A 27,209-nucleotide genomic window follows, 5' to 3' on the forward strand; every position below is an offset into this window, starting at 1 on the left:
TGAATATAAGTGAATAAAACCTTTTTGGAGAGCAATTCAGCTGTAAGTATCATGAAGTAAAAACATGTTCTTACTCATTAGGAATTTTCACTTACAGAATTTATCCTGAGAACATGATCATGGATGTGTGCAAAGTTTTAGTGTAATTAAAAGATGCTCATTTCAGGGGCGCCTGGGTGGCGCAGTCGGTTAAGCGTCCGACTTCAGCCAGGTCACGATCTCACGATCTCGCGGTCTGTGAGTTCGAGCCCCGCGTCGGGCTCTGGGCTGATGGCTCAGAGCCTGGAGCCTGTTTCCGATTCTGTGTCTCCCTCTCTCTCTGCCCCTCCCCAGTTCATGCTCTGTCTCTCTCTGTCCCAAAAATAAATAAACGTTGAAAAAAAAAAAAAAAGCTCATTTCATCATTGCTTCTAATAGCGAGTAATTGGAAATGTAAGGGTCAACAGTATGGAACTGGTTTAATAATGCCCAAGGCTGAAAGGAGTGTGTGAGAGCACTAGCCAGCATCCATTAGGATTGGTTGGTGGCTGTGAGGCACACTTGGTGAATATTCTAGATTTTACCCACAAAAGGAGATACTCTGTACCCCTCAGATCATGGTGTGGAAAAATGTTTCTTACACTGGGAAAATGGGATACGATGTTAAGCAAAATAACCAATCCCCCCCCAAAATAAAACCCTTAAAAAATAGCATCTACAAGAAGATTCCATTTTTAATGGAATATAATACATATGTAAGGAAAGATATAAAAAAGTCTAGAATACACATCAAAATGCTAGAAATCATAATTCTGGCTAGTCAAATTAGACATCATTTTGCCTACCCTTATTTCCTAGTAACTGCACAAGACTCTAAGTATAATTTTGTTAGCAGAAGTTCGTTGTATTTTTTTTAATGTTTATTTATTCTTAGAAGACAGGGAGAGAGTGGGAGTGGGAGAGGGGCAAAGAGAGAGGGAAGAAACAGAGAATCCCAAGCAGGCTCCGTGCTGTCAGTGCAAAGCCCGATGCGGAGCTCCGACTCAAGAACCGTGAGATCATGACCTGAGCTGAAGTCGGATGCTTGACCCACTGAACCACCCAGGTGCCCCTTAAAGGACTTCTTAAGTGAAAGGCATTAATTATAGAAGACTGATACAGTTTTCCTATTTTAAGAACTTGGATTCATTAAGAGATACCTTAAAGAAAGTGAAAAGATCTAAATTAAAAATAAATAAATAAATTAATTAATTAAAAAAAAAAAAAGAAAGTGAAAAGAAGTACAAAGGCTCAGCATGAGATTATATGAAGGGCTCCTTTAATGAGAAGAACGCATACAATGGTAGAAAAATGAGCGAAAAAATATCGATATTTCTCAGGAGATATGGGACATATTTGGCAGATTGCATAGTAGTTGAAAATGCCAGTCAGGACCCTATGAGGTTCTTTTTCATACACACTCCAGCAGTGACAGTCCAGCGTGTCAGGGAGGGTGTGGATCCACCCACTGGCATACACATTGCTGACACAAAGTGTGGGTCCGCACAACTTCAGTACACAGGTTGGCATTGTGCCCTAAAGCTGAGCATACATATACTGTCCAACGTGGCGATTTTGCTCCGAGGTACGTACCCAAGAGGAATGTTTGTACCCGTGTAAGACCAGGTATGAGGATGTTCGTAAAAGAACTGTTTACAATATGGAGCATCGGTGCACAGTCCAAACGACGAGTACCGAGAGGATCGGTGGGGTCGACTGGGGTATATTCAGAGAATGCAATACTACAGAGAGGCCAGAAACAAGTGAATGACAGTAACATGCACAGCAGGTTGGATCTTACCAACATAGGTCCCACCAAGTTACATACGACATGGTATCTTTTTTTTTTTTTAATGAAGCTAAGAATCACACACACACACCACACTTTCAGGAATACATATAATGCACATAAGAAATTTAGTTTAGTTCTGAAACTAAATTTAAGAAAAGCAAGGGAATACTGAACGCAGAAATCAGGATGAGGATTCATTTTGGTTTCGGAGGAGCAGGGTCATAGAGTCGGAAGGGTAGACCTTATAGGGTTAGACGTAGGTTATAATCTTCTCATCAAAGCTCTAGCATTTTGCAAGAGGGACGGTAGCTTCGTGAGTACTTTTCTGCATTATTAAGAATAACAGTCGGGGCGCCTGGGTGGTTCAGTCGGTTAAGCGTCCGACTTCAGCTCAGGTCATGATCTCACCACTGGTGAGTTCGAGCCCCAAGTCGGGCTCTGGGCTGACAGCTCAGAGCCTGGAGCCTGTTTCCGATTCCGTGTGTGTGTGTGTCTCTCTCTCTGCCCTTCTCCCACTTACGATCTGTCTCTTTCTCTCAAAAACAAATAAACATTAAAAATAACAATCTAGGGGCGCCTGGGTGGTTCAGTCAGTTAAGCGTCCGACTTTGGCTCAGGTCATGATCTCGCGGTCCGTGAGTTCGAGCCCCGTGTCGGGCTCTGTGCTGACTGCTCAGAGCCTGGAGCCTGTTTCAGATTCTGTGTTTCCCTCTCTCTCTGACCCTCCCCCGTTCATGCTCTGTCTCTCTCTGTCTCAAAAATAAGTAAATGTTAAAAAAAAAAATTTTTTTTTAAATAACAATCTAAATCAAAGCAAGTTGTGCATGGATCGGTGGTGAGTGTGTTTCATAAACCAAGATTATGATTACTCCAATTCTGGGTAGCAAGAATCCAGTTAAGAAAAAAAAAACCCATCTATTTTAAACAAAAGTTAGAATGTGGTAAGAGAAACAAGATTATTAATTAGAGAAATCCCACAAAGCTTGGATTGGGATGACAGACTGAAGATGCCATTGGAAGGGACAGAGCAAAGGCTAGGAGCACCTACTAAGAGCCGCATTACCAAGGTATCTTCTAAAGGGCCGTAAGGAGTAAAAGGTTAAACAGACCTACCTGGAGAACGTCTTTCCTTTTGTAACAATCCTCTCCCATTTCAAAAGTACCCTCTGGCACCACTCAGCGACACCAGTATCTAGCCGGAAAGATCCCGAACAATGCGGACGCGGGTCCTTGGCTTTTCAAGACAACTAAAGTCTCTCGCCTGCTCGAAAGACCCGTCTCACGCTATCTCATTCCTACAAGGCATTAAATGTGAAATAAGGCCTTTTGCCTGGCAACGTGCCACGATGTATAGTCTTACCACTTCTGGAACCTGTGCTCTCCACAGCCCAGAACTCGGTAATGCATATCACAGCGCTTTGAAGGTTCGGTCATTTCCAGGCAATGAGAGGGTTTTTGTTTTTGTTTTTGTTTTTAATAAAAGTAACACTTTACCGTAATTCCATTGTTATAAATACAAAATCTGGCTCTGCTTTTTGGACTCCAAGACGGGGAAAAAACGTCCTGTAACTCCAGTCTATGGGTCACGTTCCACTTTCCTGGCACACAGTAGGCCCTTCAGGAACATTTGCTGAGGAAACTGGCATTGTTTGCCAAATCATAACATGAAGACCCTGGATGTCAAGAGAAAACACCTGTCGGGAGAAACATTCTTCCTACAGGTTGTATTTATCCAGCAAAAACAAAAACAAAAACAAAAAAGATCTAAAAAGGTATGAACATATGTATGGGAGTATGGGATTACGGGAGCGAAACGAATTGTTGGAATTTGGTTCTGCCTTTGGAGATTAAGGACACACATAGCCATTATATGTGAGATCACCTGCTGTGGGCAAAGACATACCTTCAAAGTATACACAGAATCCAGGGAGTCAGAAAATAACACACACACACATACCCGTCCACCATCCACGACCCCCACACACATACTCAAATGATCTCGTACACACTCATATGCACACATACACACACGACTCTCCCCCCCCCCACAGTCTCTCACACACACATTTAGTGACAGCGACTGACTGAGAGATTAGAAAATGAAGACAACCCCCGCCAACGTTAATGACCCTTTTGTTAAAGATGACAGCCGGATCCCCCCACTTTGATGTGTAACCTGAATTTCTTCACCCAAAGACAGCAACAGGAACAGACGTACGGAAACATGAAAGAAATAGGTAAGGCCTTTTCCTTAAGCAGTCAGAAGCAGGTATTTGCAAGATGAGTCACTTTTCCTGCCCACTTGAGAGCATAGTATCTGAAAGGAGAAAAATGTCAATTGCTTTTTGGAAGAAATTCATCAGCGAGCCCACGAGCAAACACGTGTCCCTATTTTCCTAACTGAGGTCGTCGGCTTTTATATCGGGGCCACCCCTCCTCTGCTCGCTGCTTTCTTTGGCTTCACCCCACCCGCCCGGCTACTTGGTTCTTTTCCACCATCTAAGCACATGCATGTTCGTTTCCCTCTGAATTCCCTCGTGTGCTGGCGGCCAAACGTTAGGTCATTCACGTGTGTGGGATCTGTCGGCACAGCCCGTCCTCGGAGCTCCCGACTGCAGTCATGCAGCTGGCCTGACCTGACTTGTATGGGCTGAAATATGAAGGCACCCAGCGCATAAACAGCCTCCTGCGTTCTGCCGGCAGCCGGGGAGGCGGCGAGGGGCAGGTACATCGAGGGTGCTTATTTCTCCTTTTGCTCCCCGCCATCTGCCCCGACTCCAAATTTGTTGCCAGTGCTACCTCTCCCTACCGCCTTCCTTCGGGAGAAGTAAATAACTCGCCTACCAACACACACTCTGAGGGTTGGGATCGGCCTACCAGCATGAGGTTCCGTTCAGGTGCGGGCACCCTGTCTGGGTTTGCGCCGAAATGCAAAGCAACAGAAGGGTACGGATAAGGGAGTGAGGGGGTGTGCAGGCAGCTTCATGATAATTCACAATAAAAATGGGTTGGCCAGGGTTTTTTTTTTTTTCCCTCCTCACTAACTTGCTTACTGTATTTCTTCTTAAAAATCTTTGCAGTGAAGGGGCATCTGGGTGGCTCAGTCGGCTGAGCCTCTGACTTTTGGTTTCAGCTCAGGTCATAATCTCAAGGTTCCTGGGATCTAGCCCCCATGTAGGGCTCTGTGCCGACAGCGCAAGGCCTACTTGGGATTCTCTCTTTCCCTCTTTCTCTGCCCCTCCCCAGCTTGTGCACGCTCTCTCTCTTTCTCTCTCTCAAAATAAATAAATTAAAAAAAAAACTTTAAAAAAATCTTTGAGGTGTAGTTCACATACAATAAACTGCACATACTTAAGGTGCACCCTTGGATGATTTATTGGCAGGTGTGTATGTTGTGAAACCATTGCGGCCAGATTGCAAATGCTTCCATCATCAACTCTAAATGGGTCCTTGTGCAGGCGGCCAGTTTTATTTGGAAGCCTTTTGGTTTTTTGTGGGGGGAGCATTTGACCTCACCTAGAAGCCCAGGGCTCACTGTGGGGGGGGGGGGGTGTCACTGATTGTATTTAAGAAATCACCTCTTCTGCAAGGGGGAAAAAAAATCCCTTCGACCCAACAAAAGACTTGCGACTTCCAGTGTGACTCACCCTCAGGCCTGGGGCACATACTCGGGCTCTGATAAGAGGCAGTCGATCTGTCCTCCGTTTGTTTATAATGAGTCATGCTGGAAACAGGCAGCTACTTTTCTTCTCTCCCATGTCACGGTTAGGCAAGAATCAGGCAGATACACCCCCATTCAAAGCGCGGTCGGCCTTAAAGCGTCCAGCGACTCCAGCGAAGCTGGTTTAAGGAGCTGTGACTCGATGGGGACCCCTACTGGTGGAGACAGGGAGCGCCGCGTCCCGGAGTTGAGGCCTTGCTTCCTCGCCCCACTCCAAGGACGGACAGATCCTGTAGGAAGTTACAGATTTGCAAGAGGAACGGGAAGGAACGGCTGAGTTTTCTGTGCATCCTGCCCAACCCCCGATTATTAGTGACAGAGTCGGGCGTGAGTCACAACCTCCAGTCTATGCCCACACTGGAGCGATTAACCACATAATTGCTTCAGCGATGGACCTTCTTCCAGCTACAACCCCCATCCCTCCCACCCCCGTGGTCGGGCTCTAGGCCCTGAGCCAGCCGTCTTCAGCCGCATGAATTGTGAAGGCCCGGGTTCAAAAAACCGAAGTTTCTATTATTCTTTTAGACAAGGCCTCCTCGGCCCCGATCGAAAATTCCTACACACAAGTCCTGATGGGGGGCACGCGGGATGTGTCAACCAGAATTAATGTCGCGATCAAATCAACATAAAGCAGATTTATCTGCTGTTTCCGTGTATTGCGGCAAAGCGCTGTTTGGGGAAGAAATCACCATAGCAACCCAGCCGCCCCAGTTACAGTAAGCTCAGGGCGACCAAAATAAAAATCCTTCCCAGTCTTTGGATTGGCTAGGGAGAGCTACTGAACATCCACTTTGTTTGCAGACGACAGTAGCCAGCATACATTTTGGTTTCATAGTTCACTGCAAGGGATGCTTTAAAGAATAATAAAACTCCACAGCCAGGTTACAAATGGAGGGGTTCTAGGCCATCCCCCCTGCCAGTTTAAACGCAAGCAGACCTCACTGCCAAACAGCAGCATTTTGTTGTCAAAACAGGTTTCAGAAAAGGGCTCATTGTGACTTCTTGTGGCCTGCCGGTTCCTTCCCAGGTTGGGGGTACATGGTACTATAAATGTTAGTTTTTAAGACGAGGCAAATCAGGGGCGCCTGGGTGGCTCAGTCAGTTGAGTGTCTGACTCTTGATGTCGGCTCAGGTCATGATCCCCGGATGGTGGGATTGAGCCCTGCGTGGGGCTCTGTGCTGAGCATGGAACCTGCTTGGGATTTTCTCTCTCCCTCTCTCTCCCCCTCCCCTGCTTGTGCTTTCTCCCACTTTCTCTCTCTTTCTGCCCCCCTCCCCCAAAAGAAGCAGCAAATAGATACAAAAATGGGTTTTCTGTGGTTGTGAAAGGAAAAAAAGTAAAAATCACTTTTGTTTCCCTCCACCCTCAGGACCCCCAACAGTGGGTTTTGCTTCCACTAATGATCTGTTCTCTCTCTAGCATCTTCCTTTTTTTGTTTTTTGTTTTAATTTTTTTTAACGTTTATTCATTTTTTGGGACACACAGAGAGACAGGGCGTGAGTGGGGGAAGGGCAGAGCGAAACGGAGACACAGAATCAGACGCAAGCTCCGGGCTCTGAGCTGTCAGCACAGAGCCCGATGCGGGACTCGAACTCACGAACTGTGAGATTATGACCTGAGACAAAGTCAGACGCTCAACCGACCGATCCACCCGGGCGCCCTGCATCTTCCTTCTTTGTCTCCACTGCGCTCCTTTCTTCTGATCGCCAACACACATGATCACCTTGGGAGTGCTGCTTGCCTGTTCTTCTTGTCTCCAGACTCACCGTGCCCCCGTCTGGGGTGTGCCCTTGGGCTCCCAGGAACCCCTGCCCAGGATGCCCTCTCGTCACAGTGTGAGGCCACCAGCGCGTCCAAGCTCAGCTCCCAGCCCCGTGGGTCTCCCTTGAAGTTCTCTGCCGCTTTTGATTCTGGTGGCTGCTACACATTGAGGATCTTCTAAGAGTCTGCCTCCTCTATGCTCTCACTCCCAAGATTTGGGCATTTTCTGATTTTCTCTTGCATCTTTCTCTGTGTTAACCATTTATCTGATGCCTTCGGTTCTCACTTCCGTGCAGAGGTCAACTGCACTTTGAATTGAGACTGTCTGCCTATCGGCTATCTTGAAATCGACTTGGTCAAAACTGAACTTCGCTTTCTTTCCAACACAATGGGGTCCTTCTGCAGACTCTTTGTTTCTGTTCACAGCATCATCGTTTTCTGAGCCTGGGACACCTGGGTGGCTCATTTGGGTGAGCATCTGACTCTTGGTTTAGGCACAGGTCATGATCTGGCGGTTCATGAGTTCGACTCCCGCACTGGCTTCTGTGCTGGTGGCATGGGGCCTGCTTGGGATTCAATCTCTCCCCTTCTCTCTGCCCCTCCCCTCCCCTGCTCTCACTCTCTCTCAAAATAAATAAATAAACTTTAATGACAACAACAACAAAAAAAACCCAGAACTTCATTTTCTTTCCAACACGGCTGGGTCCTCTTTGTTTCTGTTCACGGCATCATCATTTTCTGAGCCTGGGCTTAAAGGCAAGTGTTTAGACTCCCTGGCATTGACTTTCTTTGCCATTCCCCTTCGATGCCTATTCAATTTCTGTCCTTCTTTCCATTTCCAAAGCTATAATCTTCATTCTGGCTGTCATTCTCTATTGCTTGGGTTATTACAAAGCCTTCTGAATGGCCTTTCCACCTCCAGTCCTTCCTTCTAGGTAGAAAGGGGCCGCAGAAGGAAAGGGGGCCGTGGAGTTAGAGTCCCACCTCTGCCGCTTATTTCCTCTGTGACTTTCATTTCTTGCTCTCTCAATCTTACCGGCCCCATTACCAAAGCAGGGATGTTCCCTGCTTCAGGGCGTGAGGACGTACTTGGGGTAAAGTACCTAAAATATCTGGCACACTGTAAGTGCTCAATTAATATTTCCATTTCAAACTCGCTGCTCCCAGGCTGCAGTTGTAAAACAGACTTCTTGCTCACGCCCTTCCCTTATTTGAGCATTTCTTTTTCTACGAAAATAAGAACGCCTCGAGCCTAGCACTTGAGACCCCTATGATATGTCTCCAGCGAATTGCCCCAACTCTGCCGTTCTCGACTCCTTCTTTTAAACACCACCATTTTCTCCATGTCTTTGCTAAAGCTCTTGCACGTGGACATGCACGCTCCGCCCTTCCCTCTGAGGCCATTCTAGATCCCTACAGCCAGATGCGGCATCTTCCTCTGACCTCCAAAGCACTTCTACTTCTCTCGTGCATCTGAATTGTTTTAGTTGCTTGGGTTCTTTCTCTGACTTGCCTTCACTGCAAGGCTGAATGTCCCTTGATGGCATGTGCTGTTACGGCATCGAACCCAGAGCTGGCCCTCTGCCCTCTGCAGGAAACGCCTTACGCTGAAAACGAAAACAAACCTGCCCAGTCATGCTTCTCTTAGTCTACCGAACTATCTTCTTCCCTGAGCTTCGGTTGGGCGTCCCCCTGCCCAGAAACAAAGTTGCACAGAGAAGCAAATCTCTCAGTGAAAGGCACGCACTGACACCAAATTCTGTTGGAAAAGGGTCCCCGAAGATCATCATCTTAAATATACTGCGCCGCTGCCGTTCCATCAGACCTGGTCTATTTACTGTTTTCATGAATCCCGGGAAACTCCCTTGGTGGAAATCACAAACTGATTTTGTTTACCTGTCTCCCAGGCCCTTGGGGAGCACTGTTCTTTTCATGTAGAAATATCTTTGTCGGGCAAATGGATCCTTGGGAATATCTAAAATTCCTCTTCTTTCTCATTCATGAATCAGTCTCCCGAACACTCATAGCCAGGGGCTATAGGGAAACAGAACTGAGAGGAAATATTCAGTTAAGCTTTTGTAAACAGAGAAACAGGGGTCCACGGAGCATCTTAAAATGAGTCTATAGTTCTTAAATTTGATCCACTTATAGTCTGTAGTATTAACATCTTAGTTATCAAACCACAGTTCTTAAACATATGCATATGTATATTACCCATCTTCTAGTTTACAAGGTGCAATTTGGGGATGATTGAGGCTGGAAACACGGCTTTATCATCATATGGAAGCTCATGTTGGCAACACCATTTGCAAAGCATGATTTTTTTTCAGAAAGTTAGAAACGCGGCTCTCATACAAATAGAAACAACAACAAAAGGGGTCAAAGATTTTATTAGATTCAATGCACGAGGAAACCAGTTAGATGTTAAGACTGATTTGAAAGAAAATTAAAGACCCAGAGATTGGTAGCTGGTCAGATGAACGCGGAAATAAAGTTGCTAATGAACGTAGCACTGGTTCATGTCTCACCAGGCAATAACCTTGCAACACTACTGAACAGGAATCGCTTGTATTGCTTTCAGGTTTTCTACAAGTTAACCTCTAGTCTCATAAAGTTGTGAAATAGTAAGAGGTACGCAGCCATGGAAAATCAGATAATCCCCAGGGAGCATATGCGTCTGGACAACATCCAGCTCTTTTTTACTTTATTTTATTTATTTTTTAAGTAGGCTTCATGCCCCGCATGGAGCCCAACGTGGGGCTTGAACTCACAACCCCAAGATCTAGAGTGGAATGCTCCACTGACTAAGCCAGCCAGGAGCCCCGACATCATCCAGCTCAGTAATCTCTTTGACCTTTTTTCAAATTTTATATACTTGCTTTTGAAACTATTAACTAAGAGAGGCATGAAAACAAACCAATTTGCTTTCTCTGTGACATATTTGTAATGAAATATTTGAAAGTGGGCACAAACCTCTCTCCCCCCACCACTCCTCACCAATGTTTCAGCATGGGCTCTGGAGTCAGAGTGTTTGGGTTCAAATCAAGGTTCCATCATCTACTGCTGGGCGACCCTGGGCAAATGACTTAACCTCTCTGCTCCTCAGTTCCCCCACCGTAAAAGAGGCTTTTAAATAATAGCACCTTTGTCTTTGTGATGAAAAGAGATCATGCACAAGGGCTCAGTAAATGTGAATTGAATTATATCACTACTACTAAAAAAGGGTTAATTATTCTACCAGTCTTTATTCCAATATTAAAACATTTTGCAAAATAACCTGTCTTATGCCTTGTTACAAAGGGATCGGTTCTACATTTTAAGACGGAAATGAAAATACCGAAATCCTCAAGATGAGCCAATTAGTAAGCTAATTAAATAATAATTAAACATAAGAGGTTACAATAAATTCTAGATGTGTCGCAAGGATTATTTACTTTCAACTCTGACGCTGAAGGAACAAGAACTTATGAGTCAGGGGCGGCAGGAAATTAATCTCCCTGTTGAGTTAAGATGTTCCAGGCATTGTGCTTAGCACATATTCATTACACGTCAACAAACGAGTGTTTTCAGAAGAATACTCTTTTTCTCCCCCACTCCTTAAGGAAATACGCACAAAATAAAAGGCAGTAAAGGAAAAATAACCGAAAAGAAAAATGTGCTGCAGCCTTAGAAAGTGGGTTTGTCACGCAAGTCAAACGCAAAGCTGGGGTTTGCAATCATTTATTGTGCACAACAAAAAAGAAAGCACGTTACATATTGTCTTCGTTTCTGATTATAGTTACCAACATGTTGGTAAAAACGACCCGCTGGGAACACATGTCCTTTCACTATACATTGTTATTTTTATTTTGCCCACAGAATGCTGAGGAAAACACTGAATAAATACAGATTTTATTAAACACACACACACACACACACACACACACACACACACACACACACGCCTCTTGTTACAAATTGATATGAATCAGTCTCCCTTTTGGCTTACATAACCTTAAATTAAAAAAAAACAAAACAGCAGGGGTGTGACCCACTAAAAACCTGTGGATAAAGACGGTTAAGTACTGAAGTTCAGAATTGGGCAGGAAGTAGCAATAAACCAAAATAGAAAGCAAAATAATTAAGAAAAATGACAACTCGTGTTGAAGTCTGGATACATTTGAATGTATTCAAGACTGAGAAAAGAACTTTCCTAAACTGCTGGGTTTTAGGAGGATGTTTCTGGGCTACCCTGAACACAAAAGAGAAGTTCCCTAAAGAAGTTTTCTGAGCCAGAGGAAAATCAAATTATGCTTGAAAAACAAAAGCAAAGACTAACAACACTCTTGTCTCTCTGCCCCCACCCACATCTTTGGACTGACTTCGGGGTAGGCTTTCTTGCTGGAGGCCATTTATTAATTCTATATTCTGTTACCTCAACACAACCAAATCTAGACTTAACCCTCTGTATCCCGATGGGTGCATGGATGGGACAATTATTTTCAGTGAAAGTGCTCTCTCTCCTATTTCATACGTGCTGATTTTTTTATGCAAAAAAGCTCAAAAAACAGTATAATGCCGATCTCAGGCTTTTAAAAAAGGTTTGGAAAAAAGCTAAGCATGAGTTCATAAGTGAACTAGATCTTTACTATTTTGAAAGGAAAAAAAAAGGCAAAGGTAACAATATGATGCTGGAAAATAAAGCGATACGTTAGTTTTGCAAATTCATGCATTAGTCCTTTGCCAAGAGTCTCAGGTTGTAAAAATGTGTCAAAGAATGTGATAAAAGTGAATACACGATGGTTGTACTGAAGGCTCCCCACAACTGGACACACATTAAGATGTATTTCCTTAGTGGGAACGGGAAGTGGCAGCGGGAGACTTGTGTCTACAACGAGCACGTTGGAGTTCATTAGAAACCATCGTCCATAAATTAAATACATGTGAGGCAGCACGCCTGCCTGTCTTCAAGGGTCCGGTAGGTCCAACAGCAAATGACAGAATCAGAGCAGGGAGACAACAGCGCCCTGAATACAATTAAGACTGTTATCTATGTGGTACTAGATAACAAGGGCTGTTTAAAATGGTAGATTTAGGACTAGGGCTTATTTCTGAAGACTTCTATCGGAGGGAAACCCACATCAAAAAACGTGCTATGTTCGGATTTGCCTTTTATGTAATGGAAGAACAAAATACGGCAGGTGGGATTACACAAGAAGAAAACAAAAATAGCAATTTCATCTGCCACAAGCAGAAGAGCTAGAACTGGGTGAAGAAAAATTGTTAATAGCCATTTCCATTTGGGGCGGGATGTCTATTTTAATGTACTTTTAACTCTGACCGGACTCTTAAAGAAATACATAATGTTCTCAACATTTTGTGTTCTATTCTCAAGGGTGTATATTTATTTTAATGTTCATTAATTTTTGAGAGAGAGAGAGAGAGAGACAGACACAGTGTGAGCAGGGGAGGGGCAGAGAGTGAGGGAGCCAGAGAATATGAAGCAGGCTCCAGGCTGTTAGGTGTCAGCCCAGAGCCCGACCCGGGGCTTGAACTCAAGGACCGCGAGATCATGACCTGAGTCAAAGTCGATGGCTTGGGGCGCCTGGGTGGCGCAGTCGGTTAAGCGTCCGACTTCAGCCAGGTCACGATCTCGCGGTCCGTGAGTTCGAGCCCCGCGTCAGGCTCTGGGCTGATGGCTCGGAGCCTGGAGCCTGTTTCCGATTCTGTGTCTCCCTCTCTCTCTGCCCCTCCCCCGGTCATGCTCTGTCTCTCTCTGTCCCAAAAAAAATAAATAAACATTGAAAAAAAAAATTTTAAAAAAACAAAGTCGATGGCTTAACCAAGTGAGCCACCCAGGTGCCCCTCAAGGGTGTATTTTTAACTCTGGGGGAAAAAAATGAGTAGCCCAACTATTTATTCTACCTTAAACTAATTTTTGTTTCCTGTCGTCTTCTCCATTCCTTAGATCACTGTACACAGTTCCGTGTAACGACACGGTTCCTTGAAATCTCTCAATTCATTCTTGTCCTACCCTGGCAGAGAGTTGGAAATCCACGTCTGCTTTAACCTTATCAACAAGTGTTAACATATGGAGGGATCAAGACGTCAATATGAGTGGAAAGGCCGGTGGAAAGAACGTCTGTGGAGGCTAAGACCACTCTCTGTTCTGTGCTCCCGCCTCCACTCTGAGTTCCAACACTGTGACAAACGAAAACGTGGCCGACGCGGAAAACGCGAAACTGTGCGGCGTGGCTGGCGGCACTGCTGTCTACGTCCGCATCAGCTCTTGAGGTAGAAAATTTACTACTCGTTACTAGATGTGTGAATAATACTTTAGTAAAGCCGAAATAGAAAAGTTTAAAAACTGCACAAAGATGCTATGAATGTCCTGTATGTGCACCTCAGTAAAAAGCTAACCTAACTCAATCGGAAGGTTTGAGAAGGAGATGGCTTTGTGAATTTTTAAGTGTGTAAATTTCTCTAGAATTCTTAGATATTCTATGCGCTGATCTTCCATTTACTTGTACTTCTTTCATCTCCACTCCAAGAAGGAAAACCCAATCTTAAAGACTCGGGGGGCCACCCGTTTGCTTGTCCCTGAGTCCTCACACAGACGCCAGCGAGCACGCTGGCCCAGGGACACGAAGCGGGGAGCAGAGGGTGGGCTGACGCTGCGTGTGGAGAGGATCTGGCGCTGGTGGTCTCAGGCGTGTGGGGAGAGGCTTGGGGGGGAAGAGGAAGTCTTAAGAGACTCTAACGAGCCCTTTGGGCTTAGAGATCTCTGAGATTCAGGAGGTGAGATGTCTGCACAACGGCGCGTCCTCAGCGCTCCTTCACCATCAAATTCTGGAAACAGGGAACAATTCATCTCACGTTTAAAAGCTGCTGGCTTTGCACAATCGAGTTCTGGTACGCGTCACACACATTCGGGGGATGAGGAACCAGCTAGTTTCACGGGGCGCCATCTTACGTCTTACGTCAGTACGAGGAAGTCCCCATGGGTTTTTCTTAAAGGGGGAAGCGCGCATTTGCGGAAAAGAGGGTGAGAACTGGCAAGGAATGGCAGACAAGGTTCCTTCTCGGCGTTCCGGGGGCCCGTCCTGAACAAAGAGGGCAGGGACATGATGGTGTGTCTTATCGGCCTGCGTGGGAAACATAAATTGCTGCTTGCGTCAAGAGCGGCCTCCTATAAGCCCCCACAAGACGCCTCACCCGATTCTGACTCCTGACCGAAGAGCGGGACACGCTGCCTCTGGCCCTGACGGCGCAGGGAGGGAGGCGGGCCGGCATGGGAAGGTTAAAATCAGTGCCTAAACACAAAGTCCAGAGGGGCATCTGGGCTTGTGGTCCACTGACCCCAGAAGCGGACTGCGCGGTGGTTAGGTGCTGAAGAGCGCGGAATTCTGAGCTCGTGATTCATCTCGGTCTGTTCATTCCGGTACAGGGTGGCTGGAAATCACAGTCACGGGATAAGAAAACGGCCGCCCTCGTTCACTTTCTCATTTTGCCTTTACACACAAACTCGGCATAAGGGGTGTGGATGAAGTCATAGAGCTGCTTCGCGTTCGAGGCGTTGCCCAAAATACCCGCCAGCTTGTCTTGCGACAGGCTCGCCAGCTCTGCGATGTTCTTGACGTGGTGCATCAAGGCGCGACAGTTTTTGGCATTTACCCCTGGCATTTTCAACAAGAAGTCCTGGGGACCCGGATTATACTTTTCTGACTCCGGGAGGGTTTCCGAATCCGCCGTGACGGCCATGGCCGTGGCCGCGTCGGGCTGCGGCTTGTTCTGTTTCAGCTCCTCGAACAGCTCGGCGGTGGCGTGGGGGGAGGGGCACCAGAGAAGCCGGAGTCTGGGGAAGTGAAGCGTGAGGAGGGTGAGCTTGGAACTGACGTCATTGCCGGAGATCTCCTGGTGGAAGGCACCTCGGGAAGTGAGCGAGAAGGGCTTGCTGGGGTCGAACTCGATCAGGAGCACTGGGCGCTTGTAGTAGCGGGACATGGAGATACACTGGCCGTAGAGGCGGCCGTTGTTTAAAGAGCCAATCAAATCACTGATGCTCTTGCGCTCCACGCACATTTCTGGAGTCAGAATGTAGTCTCCGACCTCCAGCGTCACCGGTTCAATGTCAATGCCCCGACGGTGGATCAGGGATGGGAGTTCGCTGCGGAACTCACGCATATCCACAACTATACTTTGCTGTGTACCGTTCTGCTCCTGGCCACCTGTTAACAAAAGGTGGCACGGTAAGTGATGTCACTGAGGAAGAACTCTCAAGGACGAAGCAGAACAACTAAAGTTTAAAATCTGGGTTGCTGCTGCTAACCTCGGATCCGCTGTCATATAATAACCCATGCTTATTCCTCCTTTTTCTCTATTTTCAGAAAGGTCTGTTTACAGAGTCACTAAAGGCGATTTTCTCTTAAACTGAACAGAGTTAAAAGGAAAAGTCACAAATGACTCCCGAACACCAGCGTTCACTGTTGCCTTCTCTCTGCCCCTCTAAGAACGGTCCCTGATGGTTGCACACGGCCCCACTCTACTCCTGATTCCCACGGCAGAGTCCGGCACATACTAGATGCCTAAAAAGGATCGCTGAGTAAACTGCCTTATAAGCTGCTGTGAGAACCTTTGGAGCTGTTAGTGCTTGTACCAGTGAGTCCGGAGGTGGGAAAATGGAAGAAGGTGGGAAAAACCGTAAGCCGGTAGATCAGAACTTCTCACACTTGAATGTGCCCAGAACAGCCTGGGAGCAAGTTAAAGGCAGTTCTGTGTTCAGAGGGTCTGGGGTAGGGCCCAAGACACCGTGTTTCTAATGAGATGGCAGGTGGGTGCTAAGGATGCTGGCTGAAGGACTACACCCGGAAGGACCAGGGGCTGCTGTAGGCAGAATGGTGGCCCCTTTAAGATGCCCGCATCCTAATCCCAGGAATGTGTAAATATATTACTTTACGTGACAAAGGGGACTTTGCAAATGTGACTAAATTAAGGATCTCAAGATTGGGAGATTATTCTGGATTACCCAGGCCCACCTCAAGGGTCCTTACAAGTGAAACAGGGAAGCAGGAAGGTCAGGGTCAGAGGCGCTGTCTTTGAAGGTGGAGGAAGGGCCAGGAGCCAAGGAGCCCAGGTGCCTCTAGAAGGTGGAAAAGGCAAGGAGATGGGGTCTCCCCTGGAACCTGTGGGAGGGGCACAGCTGGCTTATACCTTGGTTTTAGCCCAGTGAAACCCATTCGGCCTCCAGAATTTGAAGAAAATAATCATAAGATAATAAATATATATGTTTCGGGGCACCTGGGTGGCTCAGTCAGTTAAGCGTCTGACTTCGGCACAGGTCATGATCTCACAGTTTAGGGGTTTGAGCCCCGCATTGGGCTCTGTGCTGACGGCTCAGAGCCTGGGCCCTGCTTCCGATTCTGTGTCTCCCTCTCTCTCTGCAACACGCCCCCACTTGTGCGCTCTCTCTCCTCCTCTCAAAAATAAATAAACATTCAAAAAAATGTATACTGTTTCAAGCCACTGGATTTGTGGCAGGTTGTTATGGCAGCTGGAGGGCCTGGAGGACTGAACTCAGAAGGACGGACTTCTGTAAACGGCGTTCTGCGTGGCATCTACGTGCTCAAATCTCACTTCCTTCGTATGGCTGATGTTTGGTAGTTCTGCATGAAATGTCAGCAGCCTATCTGAGTCAACGAGAATCTTCTTCAAAAAAGACACAGATGCTCTGAGGCCAGGTTTCCCAAAGTAGGGTCCCGGGATCACTCCTATCAGGAGGCCCTGAGAGGCCGATCCCATTCCAGACTCACTGAGTCAGAATTTCCATGGAGGGGGGCCTGTGGATCCGCAGCTTTGACAAGCCTCTGAGGGAGGTTATTCCCGAGGACCCTGACGTCTGGAGTCCTGCTGCTCTAACCGATCTCGTTCTGGACGCTAAGTCAACTCAGTCATATTGCTTTCCTCATGCCACCTGGCTGGCAGCAGCCACCGCCAGGGGGAAATGGGGACTTGGGGAGGGGGACAGGGTTATTCCTGGGTCACACCGCACTCGGAATTCAGCAGCTTTTGCTGGCATGCCACAGCGCAGACCGCAATGAGGGCACCACACACCCGGGATCTGGAGACGTGCCAAGAAGCAACACGTGGACACAGGAAGAGAAGTGGGGACGTGCCCCGCACAGCTCCTGCCTACCTGTGAGGTAAACCGGCTTCTCTGGGTGAAGGTAAGAACCTAATTGCCACTTGTACAGGTTCCTTGAGTTCTGTATCTCAGCCAATCACATTTGCGAGCAATTCCGGGGCGTGACGGATTCCGAGGTTGGGGCGCCTGGAGCACAGCCCCCTTATTTTACAGATGAGCAGCCAACGGCCCGGGAGGGACACATGGTTAGCGAATGTCAGCGCGGGCACCGGGTATGGGAGCAGGCAGCCACCTGTACGAGGCTGCTGAGAAAAACCTCACCTCTGCGGAGAAGCTCTGGAAACCCACAGCCTCCTTTACAGGCGACGGGGGTGCCCAGCAAAGGGCAGGACTCACCTGCTTTCCGTGTGTCAGTGGGTGAGCCTGTGGACGCGGAGCCTCTCACCAGGTCCAGGTTCCCCTCATCTCTCCCTTCCCTCCCTTCAGGCACAACCATGCTAGCCTTCTCCCTGGGGCGGAAGATATTTTAAACATTTGTTTCAACTAATTTCAAAATTCCAGATTTTAAATTTCCATACATTATAAGAAAACGATCTGCGTGACTATAGTGGCAAAGAGAACACAAGAAATATGTTAGACCAGCAAGCACAGTAAATACACACGGATGAACGACGGGCAAAGGAAGGAGAAAAGAGTTTCTTGTTGGGTGCTACTTCTGATCTTCTGGAGTCACAAAATCTGTTGTTTAGTTTCCATTCTGTGCGTCCTTCAAGCACTTTGACACATGAAATAAGCATGCAAAAATGCCACAGAGAGATGGAGACTTTTTATAAAAATGTGCTAATGCGTTTCTGAGCGTTAAAAATAATGCAAGCCACTTATATTCCAATACTTTCAGAGTAAATCATAGGTAGAAATGTTAAAAATCAGTGATTAAGAAAATGAAAGCACAGATGATACAACTTTGATTTAAAAAAAACAGGTGGGAGCCCCATTAAATACTTGGAATTTTACAAGACAATCCAGAGTAATACAAATTTCCAACACAGATTCAACACAAAGATCGACGTCTCAGGTGGGACAACAGAGCAGCACGGATTCATTCACTCGTGCATTTGCTGAAAAACCTTTCCGGAGTGCTCCTCCCTGCTGTGCTAGGTGGTTCGGATTTAAATATGGTTACACAACAAATCCTGTCTTCGAGGTAGCTCAGTATCTCACAGCTGGTCGACGGACAGGACCGAACTATCATAACTAAGGTTTGTGGTCGGGAACTACAATCCTCAATGACCAAAGAAAGAGCGGACCAGGTTTGCTACAGTCGTATTTTTCAGAACCAATGAAGTTGGTTATAGTCAATTCATAAGCCAGCAAGCGCTATGTGTCTGACTGGTGCCGGGAACGGCAGAAAGGATGCACAAAGCCGGGTCTCCTCCCTCGTAGAAACAGAGTCGAGAAAACAGAGCAAGGGTGAAACAACAGCGGCACTGACCAACGGCGGTCACAGAGCGCGGCGTAAGGTGAAACAGAAGGGGGATATTTAGTACTCACTAATAATTTCAGGAAGGGGTGAAGCAACAAAGATTTTCCAGTTAAAGGAAATAAAACCAGATGGACCAATTTTGCGACCAACTCTGGATAAGTGATGTTTTAGCCACTACGAGATACCACCAAAGAACAGAAATTACGATTTTAAATCCTATATATACCCTTTGAAACAATATACAAAGTTATTATTAGTACAACGTTTTATAGCTAAATGGCACAAGGGGGCGGCCACAGTACCAGTTCCATTTTTCCTATTTTTCTCAAAATCAGTGTCCACCGTGGCCCTGCTGAAATCGGCTTGGCATTGGCCGTGGCCCCAACAGCCACTCATTACGGATCCGTGACACCCACTAGACTCTAGTTGAGGACAAAGAGCAATCTATTCAGAAAAATAATTGCTCGTTGACTTCTTTTTCTTTAACATTTGGGATTAATATTAGGGATTTTTTTTTTCTTTATTTCCACTTACTTTACTGGTTATGCTACATATCACACATGGGGGCATCCCAATTTTCTGATTAATTTGTAGTCTGTGAGCGGCATAGTGGGTTAGCGTACGAACCTGTATTTTGTGGAATCTGAAACCACTCATTGGCTGTGTGGTCTCAGGCAAGTAGTTTAATGGCTCTGTGCCTCAATTTCATCTGTAAAATGGGGACAATAATAAAACCTACCCTAAAAGAGGCACGTTAGGAGGATTATCCAATACATGTAAAGTACTCAGAATAGCGCTTGGCATATAAAAAGCATTATAAAAGGTTAGTTGTTATTATAATTCTACTTTTCTTATAATGTGGTAAGTTCACCCCTTAATTATCCATGATAATGCTAAAACACTGGAGATTTGCCTTCAAAGGATTCCACGAGGGTTTCAATGAATAAAACAGCCAGTTTACCGTGAAATGTTGTACAGCATAACAGCAAATGGAATCTGAGAAAAGATAAGCTCCTGAAATGAAGCCTGGATTGGGAGGAAAATCAGAAGTCTCCCTCAAATGAACAGAAATCTGCCATAATTATAAACATTCACTCCTTCGCCTTCAACATTTAGCATGATTACCCAAGTTCCATATGACAGAGAGAAAATAATTACAAGTGCAGACCCCTCTTCCCACTTAATCTAAAGTACTGAGGTTCCTTATTTTTACTTCAGCATCTTTAATGATATTTGAATAGCTTGTATAACGTGATGATGTAGGGAGGAGGTGCTGAACCGTAAGTCTCTTCCAACGGGCACGCATGCTGGCCTTCATGCTAACTCACTTTGGGATCACGAGCTATTCAAATAACCTCACCCCCGCCTTTGCAAAGCAGTGACCTCTCCAAACTATGTCTACTCGGAACGTTACGGCCAATCTTTCTACCCGGGGAGCGTTTTATTATCAATACTTAGGAGTGCCATTTTTTTTTTTCTCCTGTCATCGGTAACCCACTGATCTTGCCCAGACAAGCCATCTGTTCACTGCCAGTTTGCGGGATTCATTCCTTTCTGGTTGTTTTAAATAGTAGCACTGCTTTTATTCTTACGACATCACCCACGGAGGTCCTGGCAAAAGCACATTGTCTTTTTCTCACATTAAATTTCTCAGTACGGGCTCAGTGCAAATGCTCTTTCAGCACCACACCTCATATATATTTTCCTTTTCAAAACAAACACTTCTCAAATTCCCCAAGTTTTCTGGGAAAGTAAATATCTTGAGAGTCTAGATGGTGTAACTTCCTGATTGCTGTGTAATATGGGAAGATCTAACTTCCAATAAGTAGACAACCACCATTGAGTTAGGAGATTAGGCTGGACCACAGATAAAATTACATTAAACTCTGATATGGAAATGATCATGTAGACGGAAAGGCAGGGGACAGTCCGTATTCCAGATTCTGCCGGCTGGTTTCTAGGACGTGCCAGGCTTACCCACAGCTTATCACCGAGCCCTTTGATGTGGAGGCTCGCTCCAAAATACGAATGGCCCGGGGTCCCCGGCAGCTTGCTACAATCTACTAAAAGGACTCTTTTCTAGATGAGGTTCCCTGATGTGTTCGACAAGAGGCAGCCTGGAGCACAAAACCTCACCCGCTCAGGCCTTCTCCCCCCCCACATCCCACCAGGCTCCTTTGGCTACGCCGCTGCAGGAAAGGCCCAGTCTCCCGAGGACTGGCCCTTGACCAGCTTCTGGGAGTTGAGCTCTGAACCCTTGCAACCGTCTGCCTCATCAAGGGTTTTGCACGCCAGAGGCCTGGGGCCACCTGGCCCCGGTCTGATCAGATGCTTTATGCTAACTTGATGTGGCGTAAATACCTGCTTTTGCTCTGGGGGGCTGGAGAACTATAATCACGATGGGTACTCTGTACTCACGTGACTGACCCCCGGTAAAAACTCGGGGCCCCAAGGCTCTGGTCAGCTTCCCCGTTGACAACCCTTAGCACGTGCTGTCACTCACCGCAGCTGGGAGGATGAAGCACATCTGTGTGACTCCACGGGGAGAGGACACCTGGGGGCTTCCGCCTGGTTTTTCCTGGACTGTGCCGCATGGGTTCTTACCCTCTGCTAATTTTAATCTGTATCCTTTTGCTGTAATAAACCATGACTGGGAGTACACCAGTGTTTTCTGGCTCTTGTGGGTCCTTCGGGTCGATCCCCAAATCTGAGGAGGGTCTCGTGGACCTTCACACGAACGCCAGTAACCTAATCTGAATGGTCTTAGCTGTAAGTGCTCATTTGGGACTTGGTGACCATCAACCAGAGCACGCTTGGGCAGAGGACGTTTTAAGAAGAGCGAAGGAACAGTGAGGAGGTACCGACCCACATCTAGTAGCACCAGCTCCGGCTGCATCTGCAAATCTCTGAAATCTGTTCCCTTCTCCTCGTCAGCCTAATCTTGGCTACCACCTTTTCTCCTGACTCGCTTCCCTGTTCCATCCCTTCCCCAGTTTGATGCCAGAGAGCGCCTCTAAAAATAGACTTCCCACTTAGAACGCTTCGGTGCTGTCTCACTGCCTCCACAGTCACGTTCTCGATCTTCACCAGGGCTTCCTGTATCTCGGCGCCTTCACGCACACTCCTCTCCGCCCTGTCGACTTAGCACCTAGGGCACATTCTTCACGCGTCGGCTTACGCGTCACCTCTCCAACGAAGCCACCCGTTGTCCCCACACCGGGCCTGGTCTCTCTGGCACCCACTACCACACCCTGTTCTTTCACCACTGTGGCCGGGCTCCATACAGGTCCACTTAGTGTAATATTCATGGTCACTTAACGCTCGTCTTTTCCACCAGAGGATGAGCTCGAGCAGCGCAGGGACTTCTGGCACTGCTGTGACTACAGCATGTTCCTAGTGGCACAGGGCTTGGCACCTCAGAGATGCCCGGTACATGTCTGTTGGCGGTTTTGAGTCGTGGGGGAGAGAGGGTCTAGAAGGCACAGAAGAAATGCTAAAAGCTTTGGACAGGAAGAGGCAGCCTGTTGAATACCTGGTTGGTTACCACGCTTTCTGAAATATTTTGCCAAAAAACATAAGCACACGCATATAAACCATCCCACAGAGCCTGTTAATAGAAAATACTTTCATAGGCTGAAAGGACTGGCCAGAAGCTGGAAGAATCCACGGCCAAGGCATATCGTACTCACAGAGGATTTGGCGGGGGGGGAAGGGTACTGCCCATGTAACGAGCTGAGCCCCTCCACAGGGACCCAGCGGCACGGATTCAGTAAGCACCCGTTTCCAAGAAAGCATGCCCCGGAGGAAGTGGGGTATGGGGACATTTTACATGTATACTGAGAGCCCACAGCCAGTGTTAGAGGAAGGCTGTCCATTGTGAAATTCTGTGGGGAGCCCTGGTGGGCTGACAGCCAGTGACAATGATTTCCGCCCTCTCGTTGCCACTGATACACTGCCAATGTCTAAGGCTTGGACGATTGGTCAGTCCAAGCCACGGTCTCCTCCACTCTAGCCTTTTCTCTAGCTCAGCTCGAGGATGCCCCGTCCAGCCCCTGCCCTGGCTTTTGAGGCCCCTCAGAGATCATGTGGCCCATCTTCCCTCACCAAGCTGCCACCTCCTGGACAGCATCCCCTGGTGCGAGGTTATCAGATTTCCCCAGGACCTAGGGGGGTAAAAGGTAGCTGACCGGTTTGTGCGTACCTCACTTAGAACATCTGCCTTATGTTACACAGAAGAGCATTTTCGATTTAGATTCGGCACGCTGCCAGACGCTCGTCCTAAAACTCATACACAAATGTTTGGGTAAACGTCACCGTCAAAAAAAATGTCTTCCTGCGGTGATTCTACCGCTGGTGATCTGAAGTGACTGGGTTGTAAAAGCATTTCCCGGCCAAAGGGAAGGCAGTCACCCACCCCAGACCATGGAAATTTTACAAGGAGGAACTAAGTCATCACTCCAAGGCAAAGGAGAAATCTCGTGCATGGGGGTATGGGAAATTTAAGAACATTATTTCTTAGGAAAGTAGTCGGTCGAGCTGTATTTTTGGTGTTTTGCGTCACATGTCTTTACAAGCAGAGAAGCAGATCTCTCCACGTTTCCAATATTCTGTCAAACCATCGAAAGGCAACCCGAGACGGGGGAGAAAGAAGAAAGGTGCACGTACCCCAGGGATGAAGCGGACCACAGGTTTATCTTGACGCGATCCTCCCAGGGTCTCCCCCTCTCCATCCCTCCTGAGGGCGATTATGCTATGCCTCCACTCAGAGAAGCCCCTAGACCTTGAAAGTTTCCATGTATTATTACCTTATGAGTTTTTCAAAAGCTTCCTTTTCTTTCCGCAAAGCAGTGAGATAGCGCTGTTCCTCTGTTGAGCCTCCGTATATAAGAAAGTAAACCCTGCCAGTTAAAACAGAACTCTTTTAGGCTGTAAAAACATAATTTTTAATCCCTAAAAGGAAGAGCACAGCACAGCATTTGAAATCAGCAACCTAGAGGGCTGCAATAATAAATATTTGACCAAGAATAAAAGGTTCCATTAATCACACACCTAAAAACGAAGCTGCCTAAACCCCCACCTGTTAAAAGTCTCATTACCACATTTTTTTGCCCTCTTCACAGAAAGGAGGAACAGAGTTTAGGTAAACACTGAAATATAACTAGAGGGAGAGAGTAAGTCTTGCCTCAGAAGTATAAACAAATCAGAAAACACAGAATCTCAGCGGCTTCTCTTTTGTCACTTTTCTCTTTACCCCTCTGCCAAACGATAATTTGAAAAGCTGGCTGCTAGTTATAAAACGCAGCTTGTGAAAGTTCATGCCAGCGAGAAATAAACACATGAAATCTATATGACCTTTATCTTCCTTCTCGGTTCTTTTTTACCCATGTCTTAACAGAACCGAGTCAGTGCACGTTTTATATAAACACATGGGCATGGAAGACATATGGATGCTATCAGCCTCAAGACAATAATTCGATATATTATTTTCTCTTAGGAAGGGCAGCTTTCCTATCTTGTTTGTTGCTAAGAGGCTGAATTAAGCACCTTGTCTGTCCTCCTTCTTCACCTTTTACTGGAGGTTTTCAGCCCTCAACTTTTCTTCCAGATGTCATACTCCTAGGTTATCTTTCTTTGAAGTGTAGACCGCTCAAAAACAAAAAAACATACAAAAAAAAAAAAAAAACATTGGACAATGAGTCCAGCGACCTCAGCTGTCCCCCAGAAGTGCAATATGGCCACGGGCAAGTAACTCATCACTTCTGGGCCTCAGTTTCCCACTGATGGAGACAGCAGTGGAACGCCAAGTTCCCTTCCAATTCTCACATTTTGTTTTCAAATATCACACTGTTCCATTCTCAGGCAACAGACAACTTTACAGCGAACAAGCTATCTACACAGGTGATCAATAGCAAAGTATGAAAAATCTACCAGCCTATAATTATTTGACCAGCTTCGTCCAATCTCTTCATCCTGTGTTATTTCTGACCCACCTGCTCCATTCATCTCTGCTCGGGAAGGTTGTGTCAGTTAAGCCGCTAGGAAGGTTTCTTTTGGCTCTGTTTTTGGTTCAGACTGAGTTCAGGATATTAATTTTGCTGTTTATTTCCTTCAGATAATTGGAGGGCCAGAACACTATATTCTTTGAGAGGCATCATTTTCTCAATCTGATATTTCTCTAGATTTTTTTTAGCTGCTAATTCTTGAAACTCAAGAAAACTTGGTACAATAATTCCTCAAACACTTTCGTTTTATGTGGATGTAACTTAGAGTCACTTCAAATTTATAAGGATGACCTTTCAGAAGATCAAAATTACGGAGGTGAGTCATAACTACAGTAATTTTTAGTGGAGGTTATGATATTATAGATTTTCTGGCCTTGTTCAGATCCAGCACCCCAGAAGCTACAACCAATGCATAAGGCACACAGTATGGAACAGCAGGGCAGTAAGTAATGGGAATACAAATCATTCCCTAGATTGGTTGTGCTGCTAGACATCTGACACACTTCATATGCAAACTTCCTAGATTGGTCAGAAAGCAAAAGAAGGTTTCATAAACTCCACCCACCCATCATGACAACAGAATGTTAAAGACAATCCATGTGTAGCTGGTGCGGTGTCTGTGTTAAAGCCTGAAGAACTGTGAGATTGGAGCCTTTCAGAAACAGTTCAATGGATGGAATATTACTTGGCCACGAAAAAGAATGAAATCTTGCCACTGCCACAACGTGGATGGACCTCAAGGGCAGTGTGCTAGGCGAAATAAGCCAGACAGAGAAAGACAAATAAATACCATATGATTTCACTTATAAGTGGAATCTAAAAAGAAACAAAACAAATGAACAAACAACAACAGAGAGAGAGACTCAGACAGCGAACACAGTGATGGTTGCCAGAGGAGGTGTGGGGAGAATAGGCAGAATGGGCGACGGGGATGAAGAGGTACAAACTTATAAAATAAATAAGCCGCGGGATGAAAAGTACAGCATTGGGAATATAGGCGATGATATCGTAACACACTTATCATGGTGAGCATTTTAGAACGTATATAATTGCCCAATCACTGTGTTGTACGCCTGAAACTAATCGAATAGGTCAAGCTATACTTCAATAACAAAGATATACATATATATATATATATATATGCGCATCAAAAAAGAGAGAGGAAAGAGCTCATGTTCTTTATAACTTGCCTCAGAGGCTTCCCGGGCCTACTCGCCCGGTAAATCTCAAGCTGGCGAACAAACGTTAGCTCGGCGTCGTACAGAACCACGTATCTGGGTTCCACCTCGTGCAGCACCCTTGTCAGAGCGTAGGGGTCACTGCAGCCCAAGAGAGGGTGGATGATGGTGAGCGGGTCTTTCAGTATTCCATAAGCGGCATCGGATGACAAGTTTAAGTCAAATTCCTCGTGCTTGATTTCTTCTAAGGAACTGTCTGGGCTACTGCCCTTGTCTCCAGGACAGCCTTCCTTGGCATCCCCTTCCTCTTCCGGTTCTTCAGGCTTTCCTATCATCTGTGTTAAAGTTAACCGCCGCTTCTTCTTCTTGAGAGTCCTTTCTTTGGGGGCAGCCCTCTGTTTGCTGTGGGGGTCTTTAGGCCTTTTGTGAGACTTCGCCATTCTCTTTGCACTGTCCTCATTTCTAAATTGCACCCACACGTCCTCGGCTTTGCTGTCCCTCTCAAAGGTCTTCCTGTAGAGCCTCAACAAGAAGGCCTCTGCTCCGATCGTGATATACTCTCTCAGCTGGGAACACGTTCGCTCATCACTTGCACAAATCAGTACCTGACCTAAAATTACCAAACAGCGCAATGTTACCATTACCTCACGTGTCCCCCACCGCCACCACACCCCCGTTCTCTGTCCGCCTGCTCGCCTCCTCCCCTGACAAAGAAGACACATCTTACCCCTTGGCGCATTTACAATTTGTTTAAAAAGGGTCTCAGATGCTTATCAAATGCTTTCCCTCTCTGACAGGATTAGTGAAATCTTTTGAGTAAAGTTGAAGCCAGAAACATTTAGTCTTAGGAAAGCCTAGCCGTGGTATAATGGAGGCTTTACAGAAGCTCTTTTTAATTAATAATTTTCCAGAGGATTTTATATGCCAAAATAAATTCCAAATGGATTACTGAGTCAAATGTTAAATATTAAATCATTAAAAAAAAAAGGCAACTACTCTCCATCTCTGTGGATGGAGATGATTTTCTAGGCTTAAAAACAGTGGAAGATATCTCAGACAAGACTGATATCTATAATCTGAGAGGGACTCTATATAAGAAAAAAACTGTGCATTAAGAAAGCTAAAGACAGAAA

At 46.2% G+C, this 27,209-nt stretch overlaps 1 protein-coding gene across 1 annotated transcript in view; it reads right to left on the reverse strand.

Moving 5' to 3' along the window:
• Nucleotides 1–13,107: 13,107 nt before the first annotated feature.
• Nucleotides 13,108–27,209, reverse strand: part of ERCC4 (ERCC excision repair 4, endonuclease catalytic subunit) — a 30,881-nt gene continuing 16,779 nt past the window's right edge. Inside the window, exons 8-11 of the mRNA XM_047087364.1 lie at nucleotides 26,089–26,686; nucleotides 23,702–23,794; nucleotides 17,810–17,922; nucleotides 13,108–15,500 (exon numbers count right to left, since the gene is read on the reverse strand). Of these exons, the coding sequence (XP_046943320.1) occupies nucleotides 14,767–15,500; nucleotides 17,810–17,922; nucleotides 23,702–23,794; nucleotides 26,089–26,686 (1,538 nt within the window). The 3' untranslated portion in view covers nucleotides 13,108–14,766. The remainder of the gene's footprint in view (nucleotides 15,501–17,809; nucleotides 17,923–23,701; nucleotides 23,795–26,088; nucleotides 26,687–27,209) is intronic.

Source organism: Lynx rufus, unplaced genomic scaffold (assembly GCF_022079265.1).
Source record: "Lynx rufus isolate CCGP_SWC_20201006 ecotype Redwood Valley unplaced genomic scaffold, mLynRuf1.p SCAF_23, whole genome shotgun sequence".
Classification (NCBI taxonomy): Eukaryota; Metazoa; Chordata; class Mammalia; order Carnivora; family Felidae; genus Lynx; species Lynx rufus.